This window comes from Gouania willdenowi, unplaced genomic scaffold (genome assembly GCF_900634775.1).
Source record: "Gouania willdenowi unplaced genomic scaffold, fGouWil2.1 scaffold_3_arrow_ctg1, whole genome shotgun sequence".
Classification (NCBI taxonomy): domain Eukaryota; kingdom Metazoa; phylum Chordata; class Actinopteri; order Blenniiformes; family Gobiesocidae; genus Gouania; species Gouania willdenowi.
The window spans coordinates 447,616-469,485 of NW_021145162.1; the positions used below are offsets into that span (position 1 = coordinate 447,616).

The 21,870-nt window shown below is 40.7% G+C and overlaps 1 protein-coding gene across 1 annotated transcript in view; it reads right to left on the reverse strand.

Moving 5' to 3' along the window:
* Nucleotides 1–21,870, reverse strand: part of LOC114460090 (thrombospondin type-1 domain-containing protein 7A-like) — a 289,728-nt gene that overhangs the window by 104,941 nt on the left and 162,917 nt on the right. Inside the window, 1 exon segment of the mRNA XM_028442124.1 lies at nucleotides 1,080–1,292. Within this exon segment, the coding sequence (XP_028297925.1) occupies nucleotides 1,080–1,292 (213 nt within the window).

Here is a 21,870-nt window from a genome sequence, read left to right on the forward strand (position 1 = left end):
GAACAAATTAAGACAGGCTTGAACCATGAGCATCCACTGGTAAATTAATCCTTTTTATGCACAAGAACATGGATTACCCTTATATTTGATACGTGGATTATGTAAATAAATCTACTGCTGTCTCTGGCGCAGCGGGGCGCACTGCACACCTGTGTTTGATGTGCGTGTGTTTCCCCGTGCGCTGATCTGCAGTTTATTATTAAAAACAGGTTTACCACTAAAACTAACGTAAATATGTCATTTGTATGAGAAAAAGTAGGTTTTAACTGATGGTTTCAGGTCAGGCTCTGATATAAATATATAAAGTCAGTCAGACCTGTAGGTTTCACTTTTACTTTGTCGGGCTCTGGTCAAAGCTTGAATGAGGTTCATATTATAAATGGTCTGTGTTTAAAAGTAAATCAGCACAAAACACCAAAACTAAATATTTATCTCACTTTTTCTTTCTCCTCTGCACCTGATCATTCATTCTACGTTCTCGTTTTGTTTGAGTCGACTAATTGCTTCATGTGCCACAGTCTCGGTCGACCAACCATTTCCTTGGTTGACGACAGCCCTTCACATTAGTTTTGAAAATAAAAACTTACAGGGTGATTCAATCATTTTTTCCCTCTGCTGGATCTAAAAAAGCAGTTGACGACCACCATTTTTAATCTTGATTTATTTCAGTGTTTCTTAAAGCCAGAATGTTGTCATTTTAAATGATTTTAGTTTTGTGGCATGTCTTTCATCTACTTATTTTCTACAAAATGAAACAACTGAATGAACATCCTCCAACACTGGTGATTCCATCATTTTAGTCAGGAGTTGTGCTGAACACATTTGATCTCATTTTATTATAAATGCTTTATTCAGTTTTCAGCTTTAGAATTATATATTTTTTAAATTTCTTTCATTTTTCCCTAAATTTTTCTTCCAATTTTCAATTTTTTCTTTATCATTTTTCCCCGTTACTTATTATTATTTTTTTGTCCATTAATTCATTATATTTCTTTCTTCCTCTTCTTCTTCCTCAACTTTTTTTTTTTCTTTACCTCCACCACTGAGTGGTTGGGTCAGGGGCGGGGCTTAGCGCTCACCTATCAGAGCTCTCTTCCTGGTGCGAACGCCCACACAGTCAGCGCTGCAGGACGAGAACTTGGACCAGTTGGTCAGCTGACAGTCGTCCTGACAGGGCAGCGTGCAGCGCTGGGCGATGGGGGGCATGGGGAGCATGGAGGGGGGCATTCTGGCCAACCGCAGACACTCACTGATGTCGGCCGGAGTCCCGTCAAACCGACGACACGACACAGCTAAAAGAACACACAGCACAGAGAGGGTTAACAGGATATTTGTTCAACTCCCCCCCCCCCAGTGGTCAAGACTTTTCCATACAGTTTTTCAAAATAAAAAATAAAAAATACAATTCCAAATATAAATATTGATCCTGTATAAGTCACTTTGTTGTACGTTACATTACTGTATAAGTCACCTTGTGGTATAGGTCACATTACTGTATAAGTCACATTACTGTATAAGTCACATTACTGTAAAAGTCACCTTGTTGTATAAGTCAAATCACTGTATAAGTCACATTGTTGTATAAGTCACATTACTGTATGTCACCTTGTTGTATAAGTCAAATCACTGTATAAGTCACATTGGCGTATAGTCACATTACTGTATGAGTCATATTGTTGTATAAGTCACATTACTGTATAAGTCACATTACTGTATAAGTTACTTTGTTGTATCAGTCACATTACTGTATAAGTAACCTTTTTGTATAAGTCAAATCAATGTATAAGTCACCTCGTTATATAAATCACATTACTGTATAAGTCACATTGCCGTAAAGTCACATTACTGTATGAGTCATATTGTTGTATAAGCCAAATTACTGTATAAGTCATATTGTTGTATAAGTCACATTGCTGTATAAGTCACCTTGTGGTAAGTCACATTACTGTATAAGTCACTTTGTTGTGTTGGTCATTACTGTATAAGTCACCTTGTGGTATAAGTCGTATTACTGTATAAGTCACCTTGTTGTATAAGTCACATTACTGTATAAGTCACATTACTGTAAAGGTCAAATACTGTAAAGGTCACATTACTGTATAAGTCACTTTGTTGTATCAGTCACATTGTCGTATAAGTCACATTACTGTATAAGTCTTATTGCTGTATGTCACATTATTGTATAAGTTACCTTGTTGTAAAAGTCATAATACTGCATAAGTCACCTTGTTGTATAAGTCACATTACTGTATAAGTCACATTACTGCATAAGTCACTTTGTTGTATTAGTCACATTGTCGTATAGTCACATTACTGTATAAGTCACTTTGTTGTATAGTCAAATTACTGTATAAGTCACTTTGTTGTATAAGTCACATTACTGTATAAGTCACCTTGTGGTAAGTCACATTACTGTATAAGTCACTTTGTTGTGTTGGTCATTACTGTATAAGTCACCTTGTGGTATAATTCGTATTACTGTATAAGTCACCTTGTGGTATAATTCGTATTACTGTATAAGTCACCTTGTTGTATAAGTCACATTACTGTATAAGTCACATTACTGTAAAGGTCAAATACTGTAAAGGTCAAATACTGTAAAGGTCACATTACTGTATAAGTCACATTACTGTATAAGTCACATTACTGCATAAGTCACTTTGTTGTATTAGTCACATTGTCGTATAGTCACATTACTGTATAAGTCACAATACGGTATGTCACCTTGTTGTATCAGTCACATTGTCATATTAGTCACATTACTGTGTAAGTCACATTACTGTATAAGTCACATTACTGTATAAGTCACATTACTGTATAATTCACCTTGTTGTAAAAGTCAGAATACTGCACGAGTCACCTTGTTGTATAAGTTACATTATTGTATGAGTCATATTGTTGTATCGGTCACGTTAATGTATAAATCATATTGTTGTATAAGTCACTATACTGTATAAGTCACGTTGTTGTTCAAGTCACATTATTGTATAAGTCACATTACTGTATAAGTCACATTGTTGTATAAGTCACCTTGTTGTATAAATCACATTACTGTATAAGTCACATTACTGTATAAGTCACATTACTGTATAAGTCACATTACTGTATACATCGCATTACTGTAGAAGTCAATTTACTGTATATATCACAATACTGTATACGTCACCTTGTTGTGTAAGTCACATTACTGTATAAGTGAGTATACTGTATGAATTACATTGTTGTATAGTCACATTGTTGTATAAGTCACATTGTCATATAGTCACATTACTGTATAAGTCACATTACTGTATAAGTCATATTTTTGTAAAAGCCAAATTACTGTATAAGTCACCATGTGGTATAGGTCACATTAATGTATAAGTCACCTTGTTGTATTAATCATTACTGTATGAGTCACTTTGTTTTATAAGTCACATTACTGTATAAGTCACATTACTGTATAAGTCACATTACTGTATAAGTCACATTACTGTATAAGTCTCATTACTGCATAAGTCACCTTGTGTCATAAGTTGCATTACTGCATAAGTCACTTTGTGTTTTAGTCACATTACTGTATAAGTCACATTACTGTATATGTCACCTTGTTGTTCAAGTCACATTACTGTTGTAGGAGGATAAGGGTAGTTAATAATGGGTTATATGAATGAGAATATTTATTATGATTATTAATATTAGCTCAATGAATTACTGGGTGCCACCTCTTAAAAAGAGGAAATATGTCTAAGTTTTTCTTTAGACTACATTAAGTATTAAATCAGGGAAGTGAATTCGTACAGTACATCTACACCTAAAATACACAGTTTTAATAAATCAGAGGAATCAACGATTATAGTTTAACCTTTTATTTACATAATTCAGTAAGAAACGAGAACAATGCTGTGATTAAACCATGATGAAATGCATTTCTAAGCTAATAAAAGTGAGGATTATATGTAGTAAAGTGAATCAGTATTCTAAAGTAATCTAGACTAACTATTGTAAAATCAAAGAATAATATCATAAAGCGAGCTTATAAAACAAAGAGGGAAGACAGACAAACATACTGTATATGTAGTGGATTGTGAGTGGAGTGTAAGTATGGGGTAGTATTGTAGTTTAAGTGAGTCAGTTCTGCTGGTCCATTGTTCACTGGTCCATACCTTGAGATGTGGTCTGGTTGGAGCTGGAGACGTTCTGGGTTTGCAGGAACAACGTCTGTTTAGCAGTATAGCTGCGCTGGCGTGCCACCGTGAGTTCTGTTTTGTTAAATAGCAGCGTTTCTATTGGTCGATCCACAACCCCTTCTGGGATTATGAGCCAGTTTCAGACTAAGAGGAACCACGGTTTGGTCCACGATTCAGATGTTGGAAGGTCGGCTTTCAGGCACGTTCTTTTGCGTCTTAGGCTTTCGCTGCAAGCAAGGTTCTTAAAAAGTCTAACTGATGCAACTACAAATAAAAGAAAAATGAAATGAAAGACTGGAAACATGAGGGAACACGTGTGCGCTTGAACGCCCGCGTCCAAAACTAAAGTTTGTGGAGCAGCGCGTCTTTTTTTAAAAAGAATTTGGAGACGCCTTTTGGAGGAGGTGTCTTGGTTGATCATTCTGAGATCATATCGGTGATTGGTCACTGTCTCAGCTTTCAGCTTGTGGGTGTGTCTCAAGTGTGGGTGTGTAGTGGAATGACAGACAACAGAGGGAGTTCCTAAACATATAAGAATGCCTAATAATTAATTCCACATATTTCAAAACATCTTTTCAACATCATATCTTTATAAATCATCTATTATGAAACAGATACCAGACACGGCTGAAAAAGAGCATAGTTAGTACTTAATAAACCTGAATGTCTAAATTCATGTTAGTCTTTTTATCTACCATATGGTTAACTGTAAATATCTTAAACTAAGCTTTGTGATGTTTTCTAGTATTTCAAGCACTTTTTAAATGATAAACATTTTAAAATAACATTCTGTTGGTTATTGAATTACATGAAAAGAGTGGCATAGGACAGACAATATTTGAAATTTAGATTTCTGCAGGACCGTACCAATAATCCTTTCTTTTGTGACTTTTCAAACAAGTACATGTTCTTTGTTCTCATTTGAGTAGGAAAGCTGGTGTTATTCCAATATCCTGTGGGACCTCTGGTTTGGGTTCTGGAGGTGACAACATTTGTAGAAGGTCAGAGCCCAGAGTTTGAAAACTTAGCATGTAAACATTGACTGATTGTTTCCTTTTGATCGTACTGTAACAGAGAGGTGATAACAGGAGCAAAACTGTTCCTGGATTCTCCTGTTCCTTTGTTCGGACAGGAAGTGGGACAAGATCCCCCTGTGGGGCACGTTTGCATTTCACAGTGGGAGGCAGACTTTCTGACTTCATTCAATGGTGAGACTAGTGTCTCGGTCAGAGTTCAACTTGGAGGGTTTGATTCCCTACACAACCCCCCTGTTGATAAGGTTTCAATGCTTTGAAGCTCTTATCAAATAGTTCTTTTGAGGAAACAAAAGAGGGAACAAACCTTCAAGTTGAAGAAAACTGGAAACAGGTAAAGGTGTGTGGAGGTCCTAACACACCCTGACGAAAGTTAAGAGTGACAAAAGTCCAACGTCATCGTTGGCAACCGGAGGTGTTTTCCTCTGTCAGGTAGGGAAATCACTCTCACCTTGATGTTGGGATGAGCAGCATTGCCAGGAAGTCGATACTGGAGGCAACGCTGGGAGATTGAAGCTGGAACCCTTGGTGGTTGAGGCTGGAGCCCCGGAGGTTGAAGACTGGAGCCCCTGGTGTTAATGCCCATAGACCATGGAGGTAGGAGTTGGGCGACCGTAGAGTCGATTCTGGGGCGCCGCTTGGCAGTGGGCGCCAGTGGACCAGGGAGGCAGACTAGGTGTGTGTACCATATGTTACTTTGTGTCCCTCAACAATCCTCGGTGCGAACATGTAATTTGGGATCAGCAAAATGGGGTATCATGAAAGTGTACACATAAACACATAGATAGCGTGAAATCGGTCAGTTTCTTCTGGTGCACATCAATAAGACAAAGATAAAGCATGCAGGGTTTAAAAGAATCAAATCTAAACACACAAAAATAAATCCCTAAGGGAGCTTAAACTAACTGAGAGAAAAACAAGAAGAGCTTTCTTTTGCTCTAGCTAAATTAGGCCTGTGCCAATAAAATGGGACGAGTTGGTGGTTTCAGTAGCGGTGTGTTAGATATGCTAATGTTTAGGGGCCTGATCAATGAGGTGGTTGATTGGAAGTTTACGGATCAACCAGCACGGTTAAGTCCTGACCCTCAGGTGTGTCCTCAGTGGGACAAAATAGTGTAGTGGATTCTAGTTCCTAGTTTATGTCGTCCTTGAGGTGGTAGATGTTATTGAACGTGACGACTGGTCGGCTAATTAGGAATGCTATCTGTTGGCTCGTAGGGTTTATTCAGCTCGCGGTTGATGGTTTGTCTGTTGGTTTTGGTATTCTGTATAGCTGTTTGGTTTCGGTGGACCCATTTGAGCTTTGGTTCGGTTTTTGTGCTCGGAATCTTTATTTGGTACACCACTGGAGACAGTTTATCGGTGACCAGGTAGGGTCCTGTCCATTTGGGAAGAAATTTTTCTCCAGTTTGGTTGCATGATGATTGTTTTTGCCGGCAGGCGGAGCAAAGCTGTAATACCAGACGCAGTCTCCCACCTGTAGTTCCTCAATCAATCAATCAATCAATCTTTATTTGTATAGCGTCAAATCATAACCAATGGTATCTCAAGACACTTTACAGTAGAGCAGTCTTAAGGACGAACTCTTCATTTTATGGATACACACATATGCATATATACGTATATACACATACATATGTATCCCACACCCAACATGAATTCATCATGGCGGCAAGGAAAACCTTCTGTTAAGCAGCAGGAACCTTGTGTGGATCCCATTCCTATGATGAACAGCCAACAACCTCCTGTGAGGCTTTTTGGTCATAGTATGTTTTATGGCCTTTCACGCTCTTTGAGGTGAACGTAGCTCAAAGGTGGTAGCTAGTGTGAAGGTTGGCTTTGACTCCTCTGTGTCCGGTGCAGGGCGTGTGCTAATATCACCCCCCTTTGGTTCTGTGGGACGACAAATGAACGCGTTTGGGAGTCTGCATAAACACGGACCAAGATGCCCTTGGCTATCCATAATGAGCGATGGACATCGAACAGATGGCCGAGGTTGGGTGTGTAGGCAAAGTCAAAGAAGCCTTGTAACGTTTTTAGGTCATTGTCGGTGAAAGCAGGTTTTACCGGTGCGATGACCTGCGAGGATGTTGGGGCGTCGGTCTCGGCAGCAGCACGAGAGCGTGTACTAACACTGAGTGGGGTTCAGGGAGCTGGGGTGGGTCAAAGGACCAGGGTGTCCCTGATAATGCCCCCTGTTTGGAGAGAGCGTTGTTGATGTGTTGGTTCAGAAGCGCAAGACCACCGGTAGCGAGGGGGCTGTTGGTTAACAAACACAGGGAGGTACTTCTGGTCGTTAGAGTACGGCCTATGGTTTCAGTAGCCGGACGCATCTGGGCTGGAGACCAGCTGGGGGTCTCCTTTAGGTCCTGTGAGTGGTTCAGTTGGTAGCACTGAACTCTGTCGAGTGAGTCATGCTGCAGCGGCAGTGGTTGCCTGACTTGGGCCGATATTTTCAGATTTTGAAAGTCGATCAGGGGCTCATATCGGTATAGCAGATCGATACCTATGAGAAGAGGAATCTGGTTGTGGTCTGAGATGTAAAACGGGTGCACCAGAGTCAGCTGACCTATGGTGACTTGTACGAGAGCCTTCTTCATGATAACGGCGGCATTGTCAAGGGTTCAATGTCAAGGTGGCATTCTTGGAGTGTCAACTTAAGGTTGTCCTGTGCTTGGCTGCGCAGTTGTTGAAAAGTTAGGCGGACATGAGGGATATGTCTGCTCCTGTGTAAAGTAAGGGGTCGTTGGTGAGCACACCTTCGAAAGTAGCTGATATGTAAAATTTTCGGGCGACCCCTTTTTCAAAGGTGTCACACAAGAATTGGTGAATCGTTGGTTCATTTATGATGGGCTGATGTCCATCGAAAAAGAGGCGGTCTGGTGCATGTGTTTGCACCAGCAAGACAGCACGAGGCAGATCATCGTCATCTTTGCGTTTTGATTGTTTTGGCTTTCCATTGATTTCATCATCTTTCATCTGTTCGAACATTTTCCTGATGGACGCCATTTCTTTAGCAATTTGGTTAGATTACCTCATTTCTAAACTTTCTATTTCATTAAATTCATCGTCTGATCTTGAGGAATGACGGGTGTCTTTTGAATGCCATCCAATTGCAGTGAGTGGGAGTTATTTTTCACCAGGAACATTTTGCGAGGTGAGGATTTTGCCAAATTTTGTTTGTACAGCAGGAAGCCTCTGACGGCGAGATTGCAAAATTGTTTGCTGGACATGATGGAGGGATCTGCCGAGACGCCAAGGTGTGTACTGGTGTTGTGGTGAAGGTTTCTGAGGAACAGTTTTTTGAACTGCTCCTCCTCTTCCATCAGAATCAGAATCAACTTTATTGACCAAGAATGTATGTTATACACACGAGGAATTTGACTTGGTGAACTGTGCTCTCTCTAATAGTGTAAACATTAAATAATAACAATCAACTAGAAAAAATAATAATAAATATAAACATGAATATAAACAGTAGTTAGACGAGAATGTGCAAAACTAAATAAAATAATAATAATAATAATAATAATAATAATAATAATAATAATAATAATAATAATAATAATAATATTAAAAATAATAAGAATTATAAAATATAATAATAATAAGATAATAGTGCAGTAGTGCATTGATGAGTAGTGCAGGTGAACATTTAAATGAAAATATTATGTACATGAACATTCACAGTGACAGGTTGATCCAGGGTTGTTATGTTTAGTTCCAGGTTATTTCACAGAAACAGAAACAGGTCTGACACTCTGACTGTTTAGTGTTGATCACAGTGACAGCCTGAGGGAAGAAACTGTTTTTATGACGTACAGTGATCTGTAGCGTCTGCCAGAGGGGAGGAGTTTAAACAGATTGTGTCTGCAGTGATGTTTCCTGACCCTGGACAGGTGTAAGTCTAGGATGGAGGACAGATCAACACTAATGATCTTTTCTACAGTCCTGATTATCCTTTGTAGTCTGTGTCTGTCTAGTTTGGTTGTAGATCCAAACCAGACAGTAATGGATGTGCACAGAACAGACTGAATGATGGAGGTGTAGAACATGATCAGCAGCTCCTGGGACAGGTTGAACTTCCTCAGCTGTTACAGGAAGTACTTCCTCAGGTGATACAGGAAGTACATCCTCTGCTGTGCCTTTTTCCTGGTTGTGTCTATGTGGGAGGTCCACTTCAGGTCCTGTGAGATTGTGGATCTCAGGAACCTGAAGGAGTCCACAGTAGCCACTTTGCTATTCAGAATGGTAAGGGGGGGGGAGTGGGGGGGATTTCTCCTGAAGTCCACTGTCATCTCCACAGTCTTGAACAGGTTCAGTTCCAGATGTTTCTGACTCCACCAGAGATCCAGCTGTTCCACCTCCATCTGAAGGCAGACTCGTCCCCATCCCTGATGAGACCGATGACGGTGGTGTCGTCTGCAAACTTCAGGAGTTTCACAGAGGGGTCCCCTGAGGTGCAGTCATTGGTGTAGAGGGAGAATAGCAGTGGGGAGAGAACACACCCCTGGGGGGCGCCAGTGCTGAGTGACCGGGTGCTGGATGTGATGCTTCCCAGCCTTACTTGCTGCTTCCTGTCAGACAGGAAGTTGGTGATCCACTGACAGGTGGAGGCCGGCACTGTGAGCTGGGTGAGTTTCTGGTGAAGGATGTCCAGGATGATGGTGTTGAACGCAGAGCTGAAATCCACAAACAGGATCCTAGCGTAGGTCCCTGGGGAGTGGAGGTGATGCAGGATGTAGTTCAGTCCCATGTTGACTACATCCTCTACTGACCTGTTTACCCGATAAGCAAACTGCAGGGGGTCCAGCAGGGGTCCTGTGATGTCCTTCAGGTGGCTCAATACCAGCCTCTCAAAGGACTTCATGACTACGGACGTCAGAGCAATGGGTCGATAGTCATTGATCCTGTGATGGCAGGTTTCTGTAGGACTGAGACGATGCTGGAGCTTTAGAAGCAGAAGGTACTTCACACAGCTTCAGTGATGTGTTGAAGATCTGTGTGAAGATGTGGACCAGCTGCTCAGCACAGGCTTTCAGACAGGAGGGAGATACTCTGTCTGGTCCTGGAGCCTTTTTGATCTTTTGTTTCTTGAACAGCTGGCACACATCTCTGTCATTGATCTTCAGGGCAGGTGGGGGGTCAGAGGGTGAGGTGGGGGCAAGTGGGGGGAGCAGGAAGGGCAGAGTCCAGGTGATGGGCTGATGCTAATGAGCTGGGGGGTGGGTGAGAAAACCTGCAGTAAAAGCTATTCAGGTCTTCAGCCAGTCTTTTGTTACCTGCAGGGTGGGGGGAGGGTTTCCTGTAGTTGGTGACCTTCTGAAGGGTCTTTGTCTGAGAAGCTTTGTTTTAGCTTCTCAGTGTAGCACCTCTTGTCTACTCTGATCTCCTTGGTTAGTGTGTACTTAGTCTGCTTAAACAGGACCCAGTCCCCACTCCTGTAGGCTTCCTCCTTAGCCTGACGCAGCATCCTAAGTTGAGGTGTGAACCAGGGTTTGTTGTTGTTGTATGTGCAGAAGGTCCTGGTCTGCACACACATGTTCTCACAGAAGCTGATGTAAGATGTTACAGTATCAGTCAGTTCATCTAGGTCTGATGCAGCTTCAAAAACCCTCCAATCAGTGCAGTCAAAGCAGTCCTGTAACTCCTCCTCCTCTGTCCACATCAGAATCAGAATCAGAATCAGAAATGTTTTATTTGCCATGTACAGTTTTAAGGACAGTACAAGGAATTTGACTTGGTGGTTGGTGCACAAAAACAAGCAACAAAAAGAAATAAAAGAAATAAAAACAACACAACAAAGAACAACCCAGCAACAATAATAATAATAATAATGATAAATATAAAGGATGAGGGATAAATAAAGAATAGATAGAGAATAAAGGATAAATAGGATAAATATAAATATATATATACAGTGCAGCAGATATCAAGCTGGTGGAGGTGGTGATCGGGTGGGGGGGGGGTTCAGTGGGTGACTTGGGGTGTGTTCATGTGGATGGTGGCAGAGGGAAAGAAGCTGTTTTTGTGTCTGGAGGTTCTGGTCCTGATGGACCGAAACCTCCTACCAGAAGGGAGAGATTGAAACAGTTTATGACCGGGGTGGGAGGGGTCGGCCACAATCTTTCCTGCACGCCTCAAAATCCTGGAGGGGTTCAGGTCCTGGAGGGAGGGCAGATTGCAGCCGATGACCTTCTCTGCAGAGTGGATGATACGCTGCAGTCTGGCCTTGTCCTTGGCCGTAGCTGCAGCGTACCAGATGGTGATGGAGGAGCAGAGGATGGACTGGATGATGGAGCTGTAGAAGTTCACCATCATCTTTGTTGGCAGACTGAACTTCTTCAGCTGCCGCAGAAAGTACATCCTCTGCTGAGCTTTTTTGATAAGGGAGCTGATGTTCAGCTCCCACTTGAGGTCCTGAGTGATGATGGTCCCCAGGAAGCAGAAGTACTCTACAGAGCTCACTGTAGAGTCTCCCAGGGTGAGGGGGGTGAGGGGGGCTGGGTTCTTCCTGAAGTCTGCTATCATCTCCACTGTCTTTAAAGCATTGAGCTCCAGGTTGTTCTGGCTGCACCAGGACACCAGCCGGTCTGTCTCCACCTGTAGTCAGACTCGTCTCCATCAGCGATGAGACCGATGATGGTCGTGTCGTCTGCAAACTTCAGGAGTTTGACCGACTGGTGAGAGGAGGTGCAGCTGTTGGTGTACAGGGAGAAGAGCAGAGGAGAAAGAACACAGCCATGAGGAGATCCAGTGCTGATGGTCCGGGGAGCAGAGATGGTTTTTCCCAGCTTCACGTGCTGCTTCCTGTCAGACAGGAAGTCTGTGATCCACCTGCAGGTGGAGTCTGGCACGTTCAGCTGGGAAAGCTTGTCCTGAAGGAGAGCTGGGATTATTGTATTAAAAGCAGAGCTGAAGTCCACAAACAGGATCCTGGCGTAGGAGCCTGGGGAGTCCAGGTGCTGGAGGATGAAGTGGAGAGCCAGGTTTACAGCATCGTCTACGGACCTGTTGGATCTATAGGCAAACTGCAGGGGGTCCAGGTGGGGGTCGGTGATGTCCTTGATGTGGGAGAGCATGAGGCGTTCAAAGGACTTCATGACCACAGATGTCAGAGCGATGGGTCTGTAGTCATTAAGTCCTGTGATCCTCAGCTTTTTAGGGACAGGAACGATGGTGGAGGCCTTAAAACAGGCTGGTATGGTGCATGTCTCCAGTGAGGTGTTAAAAATGTCTGTGAACAATGGAGACAGCTGATCAGCACAGTGCTTTAACACTAGCATGCCCAAGGTTTTCTTACTCCTGCTGCCCTGCCCAGAGGCCGCCAAATGACACTCATTTGCAACTCAGTGGGGCCACCTCTCTTATGTAAATAAAGCCTTTCGATCGGAATGTGCAGCTGGGCAGTGACAAACTTTGGGGGTTGGTGTAAATGATGGCCAGTGTTGAGAAACCAGTTTCTCCCAGGTAGATGTTTGTTAATCCAAATAACATTATATGGAATTATTGGATAAGAATGGCCAAATTAATATGAGCCATGTGTGTTGTGATCAATTAATAAACCACAATAAATACAATTAGAAAAAGAAAAACAGTATTAACAGTATTCACTATTTACCTTTATTGTTTTTGAAAAGTGCTTATAAATAAAATGTATTGTTGCTATTTATGGTAAAGCGAGATTTCCGAGTGTGAAAAGGACTGTTTGAGTTCTCACTTTAAAAAGGTAAATTCACGAGGTCCACCATTCACTAACCAGGTTCATGATTATTTTATTAAGCTATTATTTTACAAATTTGAAGAAAGTGCACAAGATGCACAAAGAATCAATGCTTCAACAGGGAAAAACAATCTAAATCTCTGTTTACACCATCAGTTATGATGACATTATCCCTCTTAACCTTTGACCCAATGCGGAAGTACGAAGCCGGACAAGTTTGGTATCAAGTTCTGGGTGGCATGTGACCTTAAATCCAAGTATGTGTGCAAAATCATCCCATATCTTGGCAAAGACCGCAGTCGTCCACCTGGGGAGAGATTGTCTGAAAATGTGGTGATGAAGCTTATGGAACCGTTTATGGACAAAGGAAGAACTGTTACAACCGACAATTTTTTCACTTCATTGTCACTAGCACGTCGACTGCACAGCCGGAAGACCACCCTCCTTGGCACAGTCAATAAGATTCGCCGGGAGCTTCCAGATTCAGCTAAAAAGAATTTGGCCCGTGAGGAATTCAGCACAGAAGTGTTTTCAACCTCTGGTGCCACACTGACTGTTTATGTGCCCAAACGAAAGAAGACTGTCTGCCTCCTCAGTAGCGTGCACAGCATGGTGGAGACTGAGGCTACTCGGGAAAAAAAGCCGAACACAGTCACCGACTACAACAGCATGAAATGCGGTGTGGACGTCATGGACCAGATGGTTCGAAAGTACACCGTGCGTTCAGGAACACGGCGTTGGCCAGTCGCTGTGTTTTACAACATGATTGACATTGCAGCGCTGAACGCACATGTGCTTTATCAGGCATGCACTGGGGTCAAGGAGAGAAGGGTGGACTTCTTGCTGGAGCTTGCAAATGAGCTTGCCCAGTCTCATATGGCAGCCAAGGAGGTGAATGAGCAAAACCTTCAGCAACAACCAGCCACACCTGATGTGGGGAAAAGGGCATTGTGCCAGGTGAAGTGTTGCTGCAGGAAAAAACCGTGCCACCAAGCGTTGTATGTATTGTGACAAGTTTGCATGTGGCAAATGCATAAAGGAGGTGTGGCAGTGCCAGAATTGTTCACAAAATCTCTATTAAATAAATTTCACCAAGAATGCAGCAAACAAACTGTTGCCGTCTCACTATTACTACCTACTACTTTCTGTTGCAAAAGTTGAAATATAAGTTGCAACCTCTATGTAGCTGCTGTATGGGAAACACAAAGGAGAATACAAAAGGTCTTTGTGTCCTGAAACCAACCCAGCCACCCCCCCACCCTAGCTGAGGGGCCTCAGTAACATAACAATGGTCACAAGCTGAGTTGTTCACACCCGCCATCTGACACCAGCTTGGACTTTATAGGTATAGGTGTCAAATGACACCACTCTGGTCATGCTAGTGTTAAGGTAGAAGGAGAGACAGAGTCCGGTCCACAAGCCTTACGGGGGTTTTGTCTCCTGAAAAGTCTATTCACATCTCTCTCTTTGATGGAGAAAGGTGTCTCTGTGGGAGGGGGGGAGGAGGGGGGGAAGATAGGGGAGAGTGCCTCTGTAGGCAGCTGGGGTGAAACTGTAGCTTTGATGTGGGGGGTGAAGGTGTTGGAGTGAGGCTGGTCAGAGGTGTGAGGGGGGTTGGAGTCAGGTCTGTCCCATTGTCTGTCAAATCTACAATAGAAGTTATTCAGACTGTTGGCCAGGCAGAGGTCGTTAGCAGCAGCAGGGGCTCTGGGCTTGTAGTTTGTAATTTGCCTGAGCCTCTCCAGACAGAAGCCGAGTCATTTGCAGAGAACTGGTGTTGTAACTTCTCTGAGTACAAACGTTTGGCTTTTCTCACCTCCTTTCCAAACGTGTACTTTGACTCTCTGTACCTGGCTCTGTCTCCACCCCTGAAAGCGACCTCTTTGTCTGCCCTCAGCCCTCTGAGCTTAGCTGTGAACCAGGGTTTGTCATTGTTATAACTCACCCTGGTCTTTGATGGAATGCAGCTGTCCTCACAGAAGCTGATGTAGGACGTCACAGCGTCTGTAAACTCATCCAGAGAACTGTTCGCAGACCTGAAAACATCCCAGTCAGTCCAGTCCAAACACTCCTGGAGTTTCTCCACTGCTTCACTGGTCCATTGTTTAGATTCCTTCACCACAGGTTTACAGAGCTTCAGCCTCTGTCTTTACAGTCCTTACTACAGGTTTAGCAGATTTAAACTTCTGCCTGTAGGTCAGGATGAGGTGAATCAGACAGTGATCAGAGAGCCCCAAAGCTGCACGGGGAACAGAGTGATATGAATCCTTTATTACAGTGTAGCAGTGGTCCAGTGTGTTAGCACCCCTGGTGGGACACTTTATATGTTGTCTGTATTTAGGGAGTTCATGGGTTAGATTTTCTCTGTTAAAATCCTCTAGAATGATTAGCAAAGAGTCAGGATGTTGTTTCTCCACGTCTGCTATCTGGTCGGCCAGGTGCTGTAACGCCTCTGTTACACAAGCCTGAGGTGGGATGTAAACACCAACCATGACAAATGAGGAGAATAAAATGGTTTACAGTTTATGAAAAAACTCTCCAGATTATGGCTACACGTCTGCTTCAACACTGTAACATCTGTACACCAACCTTGGTTAATGTAAAAGCATATTCCACCTCCCCTCGTCTTCCCACAGCTCTTTTACGTGGTCCGCTCTGAGGAGCTGAAAGTCCGGTAGATGTAGAGAGCTGTCCAGGATGAGTTCACTGAGCCAGGTTTCAGTAAAACACAGGGCGGCGGATCTGCAAAAGTCCGAGTTTCTGGTGTTTAGGAGCAGCAGTTCATCCATGTTATTTGCCAGAGAGCCTGACATTCACCAGGTGAATGGATGGAAGCGCAGTGCGTAATCCCCCTGCCTCAGTTTGACGAGCGCGCCTGCTCGTTTACCCCGTCTGCGTCTGCGGCGTCTCCTGCAAATTCCATAGAGAGCTGCTGCTCCTCTGGTGAGAATCTCTGCATAACTTTCTGGTTCAATGAGAACCGGTGAAAAACGATCAGCAGAGGACTGTCCTACGTTTATTAGTTCTTCTCTGGTGAAAGAGACCAGAGAAGGGGAGCAAGAATCGTTGCTATTACCAAAGTATGCCTTCAGCAAGGTGTGGTAATATTGTTGTGGCGATTCGTTCTTTCCCTGCTTGATTGTATGGGGGTAATCGAAGCCTGTTTGCTGAAGTGCGTCGGAAAATTTGTCCACTAAGCGGCAACACAGAGTTGGGTAATCGTCTCTGACGTGAGGGAGTTGGCGTTCGATAAAATCATGAAGCAATCTACTCGAAGTAGCCTTAATTAAATAGATTTTATCTTCAACGTCAACCATGGGGTAACTTTTTTGATAGAAATCAATATCTCTTAAAAATGCTCTGGCATTTTGCGGTTGGTCAAATTTTGGTTCAAATTTTGGAATGTTCCTAGCAATTTTATCCAGGTCGCGATTTGTGGGTCGATTAAAATCAGACGGTCTAGCGAGTGCATCTCTGGTTCAGGGGATCCTCATTGGGCTGACCGGGCGGTGCGAATGGTCCGATGCATTGGAGATGTGTGGCCTGAGTCGAGATGTGTCTTCACCTTCGAACTCAGGGTGGTCGCCAACTTCCGATATTGCTGACGAGAGGGCTCGGTTGAGGTCGCATCTTGCATTTTGGAGATCGTTTCTTGTTTGGCTCAGCTGCTGCTTGGCCTGCGCTGTGGCTGCTTCGCTGTCAGCCACTCGTTGTATCCAATCGCTACTTCGCTCCTGTTCTGCGTCGAGCGTATTGGACAGTTTTTTTAACTTTTTCCTTTAAGCCTTTTATCTCCTCGTCTGCTCGGAGGAGAAGTTTCTTACCCTTATTCGATTCTTCGAGGTGTTCACTGAGCTCCAGGGAGGTGGTCTCAAAATCATCTTCGAGGTTGTGGATTTTGTCTTAAAGGTGCACTGTTTCAGCGATTAATCGTGTTCCAGGTTGTCCTTCGGCGCTTGGACTCGTGCATTTTCCTCACGCTGGTCTTCGTACTGAACCGTGAGGTTCGCGCAACGTGCTTCGCATTTGTCGATGGCTTTGATTTGAGCTTTGCTTTCGCTCTTAAGGATTTTACCCCGATCTTGTTCGTGTTTTAGGGGGTGGAAAATGTGGCTATTATACATGCAAGGTGTTTCACAAGCTCCTTATCTTTCAGTTTCTTTCTCAGCAGCGGGTGCGACGTAATCTGCTATGAGGTGTGTAAGGTCTTGAGGGGGATGTGCTTTTATTTTGGCATCGTCAAGTTTTCGGCGGTGTGGTCTTCTGATGAGATCGACATGTTGGCACTTGGGGTAAGACTTGTATAAAAGATGTGAGAGAATAAAAATTTTGGGAAATTTTCAAAGTTCCAATAACAAGGTACACTGATGGTAAGTTGTTTTATTTTATTCTGCTTGTTCTTAGTAATTCACTGTTTGGTAAATAAAAAGCTGAGTGGTGTGTTTAATTTAAACAATTGTTCTTACTCAATCAAGATTTGTTCTTAACTGATCTCAGACTTATATTTAAATTAATTTTACCTTAATTAAATTTCTTTGAATTAATTAATTAATTCAAAAAAATCCATTGAAATCAAATTCAAATCCTATTGAATTTATTTTAATCAATAAAAGTTATTTTAAATAATGTAATCCTGTTTTAATTAATCTGCTTTTAATTAGAGTGTAATTTCCTTTAGGTTGGTTTAAAAATGATTTGGTTTAAATTCAGTTGTGTTGAATTTATTTACCTAAATTAAAACTGGTTTAACTTTTACTAGACTTATTTTAATTAATCAATCTTTCTTAAATCGGTTGCTCTTGATAAATTAAATTCATATTCAATCTAAGTTTTTTTTCTTAAATTGATTTAAATTGAATTACCTTGGATTAATGCTTTAGTAAAATGTGTATTTACTTTAATGATGACTTTTATTTGTTTAAACTCAGAAAGTTCTAATCTCAATTCTTCCTCCCAACAGTTTTTCAACCTGATCAATAGTTTCAAGTCGTGAGAGTTTATTAAAGAATAAACAAGTCTAATGGAGCCTTTAGAACATGGGTTCAGTTTAAACATGGAGTCTAGGAGAGAGCTGGTCTGTGTGGATGGAAAGAGGAGATAAATGTTGATACAACATTTATCAACATTTATCAGATATCTTCAGAAATCTGAAGATATCTGATAAATGTCACCGTGGAATATTGATTTTTGATGTCAATTGATCAAAAGATTCAAAAGTGTTGTTAATAAACATATTTCCAATAATAGTGGCTCCTCCTTTAACACAAACATCAAAGGTTTTATCTCTGATTGATGGTTTTTAGTTATAGGGGCGTGGATTGAAATATGTTTTAATGAAAACTCTTTGAAGTTTTGAAGAATATTCAGATATAGGTTTAAGTAAAGGAAGATTTGTGTTAAGCAATGGATCTAAAGAGGTAGAATGACAGAACAAATGTTCTAATTGAAGTTATTTAGGGGATGAATCAGAGTTTTGGGATCCTTACAGTACAGTATAGTTTGTATGTTGGCAGCTCAGTAGTAATGTTGAAAGTTAGGGAGGAAAAATCCACCATTTTGACAATGGCCTTGTAACATATTTTTACATATTCTATGTGTTTTCTTATTACAAATTAACTCTGATATTAGTTTATCAATTGATGTGAAAAAAGATGTTGACAAGAACAGAGGAATCCTCTGAAAAACATATAAACATTTAAGAAGCATCTTCATCTTAATGACATTGATTCTACCTCCTAATGATAAAGACCCATCGTTCCTGCTTTAAATCACACAATAATGAGGGAAATTAGCTTTGAAAATGTCTTTAAAATCATGTGTGATCCAGGGAAAAAAGGTCAAAATTAATAAATTTGGCAGTAGTATTAAATGGTATGATTTCACTTTTTTGTAAATTAACTTTGAACCCTGATATTTTACCAAATTCTCCCAATGTGTTCAATATGATCAGTTCAGACAAGAATAAAAGTATATCATCAGCATAAAGGGATATCCTATGTTCATATCAGCTCTACCACGTAGACCAACCACTAGTGGTTCAACTGTTACAGTAAATATTAGTGGACGTCCCTGTCTGGTGCCACGTAGCAGTGGAAAATAGATTATTGTCCGTACGTACAGCAGCTGTTATAGTACATGTATAGTATAACACTTTTATCTATGAGATACATTTGGAGCCAAAGCCGAATTGTTTAAGGGTATAGAACAAATAATCCACTCCACCCTGTCAAAAAGCATCCAAGGATAAAACTATCTCTGGGATGTTGGATGGAGTGACGTCATAGATGATATTAAATAGACGTCGTGTATTGAAGAAAGACTGGAGGTTTTTAATGAACCCGTCAGAAATAATAAAGGAAGAATAAATTCTAACCGATGTGTCAGAATCTTGCTGTCCACATTTAGAAGAGAAACAGGGCGACACCAACCACACTCCAAAGATGTTGATCCTTTTAGTGGATTAGTGAGATGACGTCTGGTGCATCGTAGGGAGGAGTTGGTGAAGGATTCTTCAAACACAGGGAGCAAAGACAAGCTGGGATAAAATTCACTAATAAATCCATCAGAACCTGGAGATTTTATATCATTTATCACATCTGCTGTGGAGAACAGTCTTTCCAAATCTGTAGCTACTTCATGATTAATTTTAGGGATTTTTAATTCTTTAAAAAATGAACTTAGCAAAGACTCGTCTTTCAGGGATTCTGTATTATATTATTTAGAATAAAGTTTATGTTGATATCTAAATGATCTTTATGCCTCACCCTAAATTCATCTTTCATCTCTGCTATGATTTATTTGAGGATTTCTGATGAAGCAAGAATTTTTCTGGATTTCTCTCCAGATTCAAAAGTTCGACATTGAAAATTAGATTTTCAATATTTCTTGTCGACAGAAGGTTAAATTCAGTTTGGAGGATTAATCTTTGTTTAAATAAGTCATTAGATGGAGTAGCAGCGAGAACTCTATCCAAACCTAAAATATCACTGGTCAACTTTTCCAGTCTTGAATAGTGACTTTTTCTGAGTTTCACACTGTATGAAATAATTTGACCTCTAAGATACTGTACGCCTTCATCCACTCCCAAACTACTGATGCAGACATCCCTGGGGTTTTATTGTACTTAAGAAATGAGGTTTTTTCTGATGATATAAAACTAACAAAGTTTTCATCAGATAATAAAAGTGAGTTGAGACGATAAGGACGATATGCAGTATAAAGTTACTAATAATGGAGCCTGGTCAGATACGACTATTGCTTCATATTCACATTTAATTATCCATGGAAGAAGCCTTTTGTCCAGAAAACAATAATCAATACGTGAATATGTACCATGGACAGGTGAACAACAAGAATAACACTTAGATTTGGGGTTGAAGAAGTGCCAAGCATCAGCTACTCCATTTATATCCAGGAATGACTGAATTCTATGAGCAGTTCTAGATTTGATTGAAACGCTAGATGAGCTGCGATCTAAAGCAGGTGACATAGCACAGTTCATGTCCCCGCCCACAATGACATGATGCGTGTCCATGTTTAGAAGGTAAGAAAAGAACTTTGTGAAAAAGAGCTATCGTCCCAGTTTGGGACATAAACATTAGCAAGGATGACTGGAGTGTTCTAAGCCTGTCTACCACTATTATTATTATTATATAACGACCTGAAGAATGATTTCAACCTTTGACATAATGAGATGTTTTTATTGATAAGATATAGACTTATGGTGGACATGATATGACTGACCAATCCATCCACCTCTGAACCTACACAGATGCGTTTCCTGGAGATAAACTATACCTACATTAAGCAGGTGAGATAATACCTTTGTGTGTTTGACAGGGTGATTCAAGGATTTCACATTCCAACTAATAAAGGTCACATCGCAGCCAACTGGTCATTATCTTATAAGATAAGAGAAAATATTATCACCATTCTGTTCCAGGATAGACGTGTGTTTGAAGATCATTTACCCACTGAAGAAAATAAAGACAGAACTTTGACTTAGATACATTAGATCCCAAAGCCCAACACCCATTAGAAGGAGGTGTTCCCCAATGATACACACACATGGAAGTGTTTTTAGAGTAACTCCACTAACCTGACTGAACAAGTTCTACTGAGCTAAAGAAAGAAAATAAAAGCACTTGATAAAAGGCACAAGGCAGACTGAACAAAATAATGATACTATAATATTGTATTCAAACTTAACAACTTAACCATTCATATTTCCTTTTTGTTGGAAATAAAAATAAGAAAATAAAAATAAATAAATAAAATATGTATGAGTAGAAAATTAGATTAAAAAAAATAAATAATAATAATCAAATAAAAGGAAACAAAAGTTAGAAATATTGATGATAATGTAAAAATAAAAATAATAAAAAAGATTTTTAAATGTATATGGTCATTTAAATAATATTTATAACAATGAATGAAATAAAAATAATAATGTAAATTAAATGACCTAATTAAAAACATACATTTTAAAATAAAAGATAGCTTAAAGATAAGTAGATTATACACCAGCAAAAACTAATAAAGCATCTAATGACATATTTTAAGTTATTTACTGAGTGTTTAAGAATCAGAAATTAATGAAAAAATAAAATTATCTAAAAAAAAAAGTTTAAAAGATGAAATAATGCTAAAGCAATGATAAACTCGATGAAAAGGTTCCACCATAGTTTTGTGAGGTCAAAGAATTGTTACCAGGACTAATGAGAAGATATATTCAAGAATTTACTGTATATAGAGAAAAACAAAAAAAAACAATGGGTTATCAGGAACATTAGTAAAACAGGAGAAAGTATATTCAAACCCCTAAAGTGTCATTCAGATTTGATCTTCTGACATTAATCATATTAACAGTATATTTATGTCCGCCAACATATAAGCATCTTCATGTTGAGTCCTTACAATGACAACCAGCGTGTCTTCACTACTC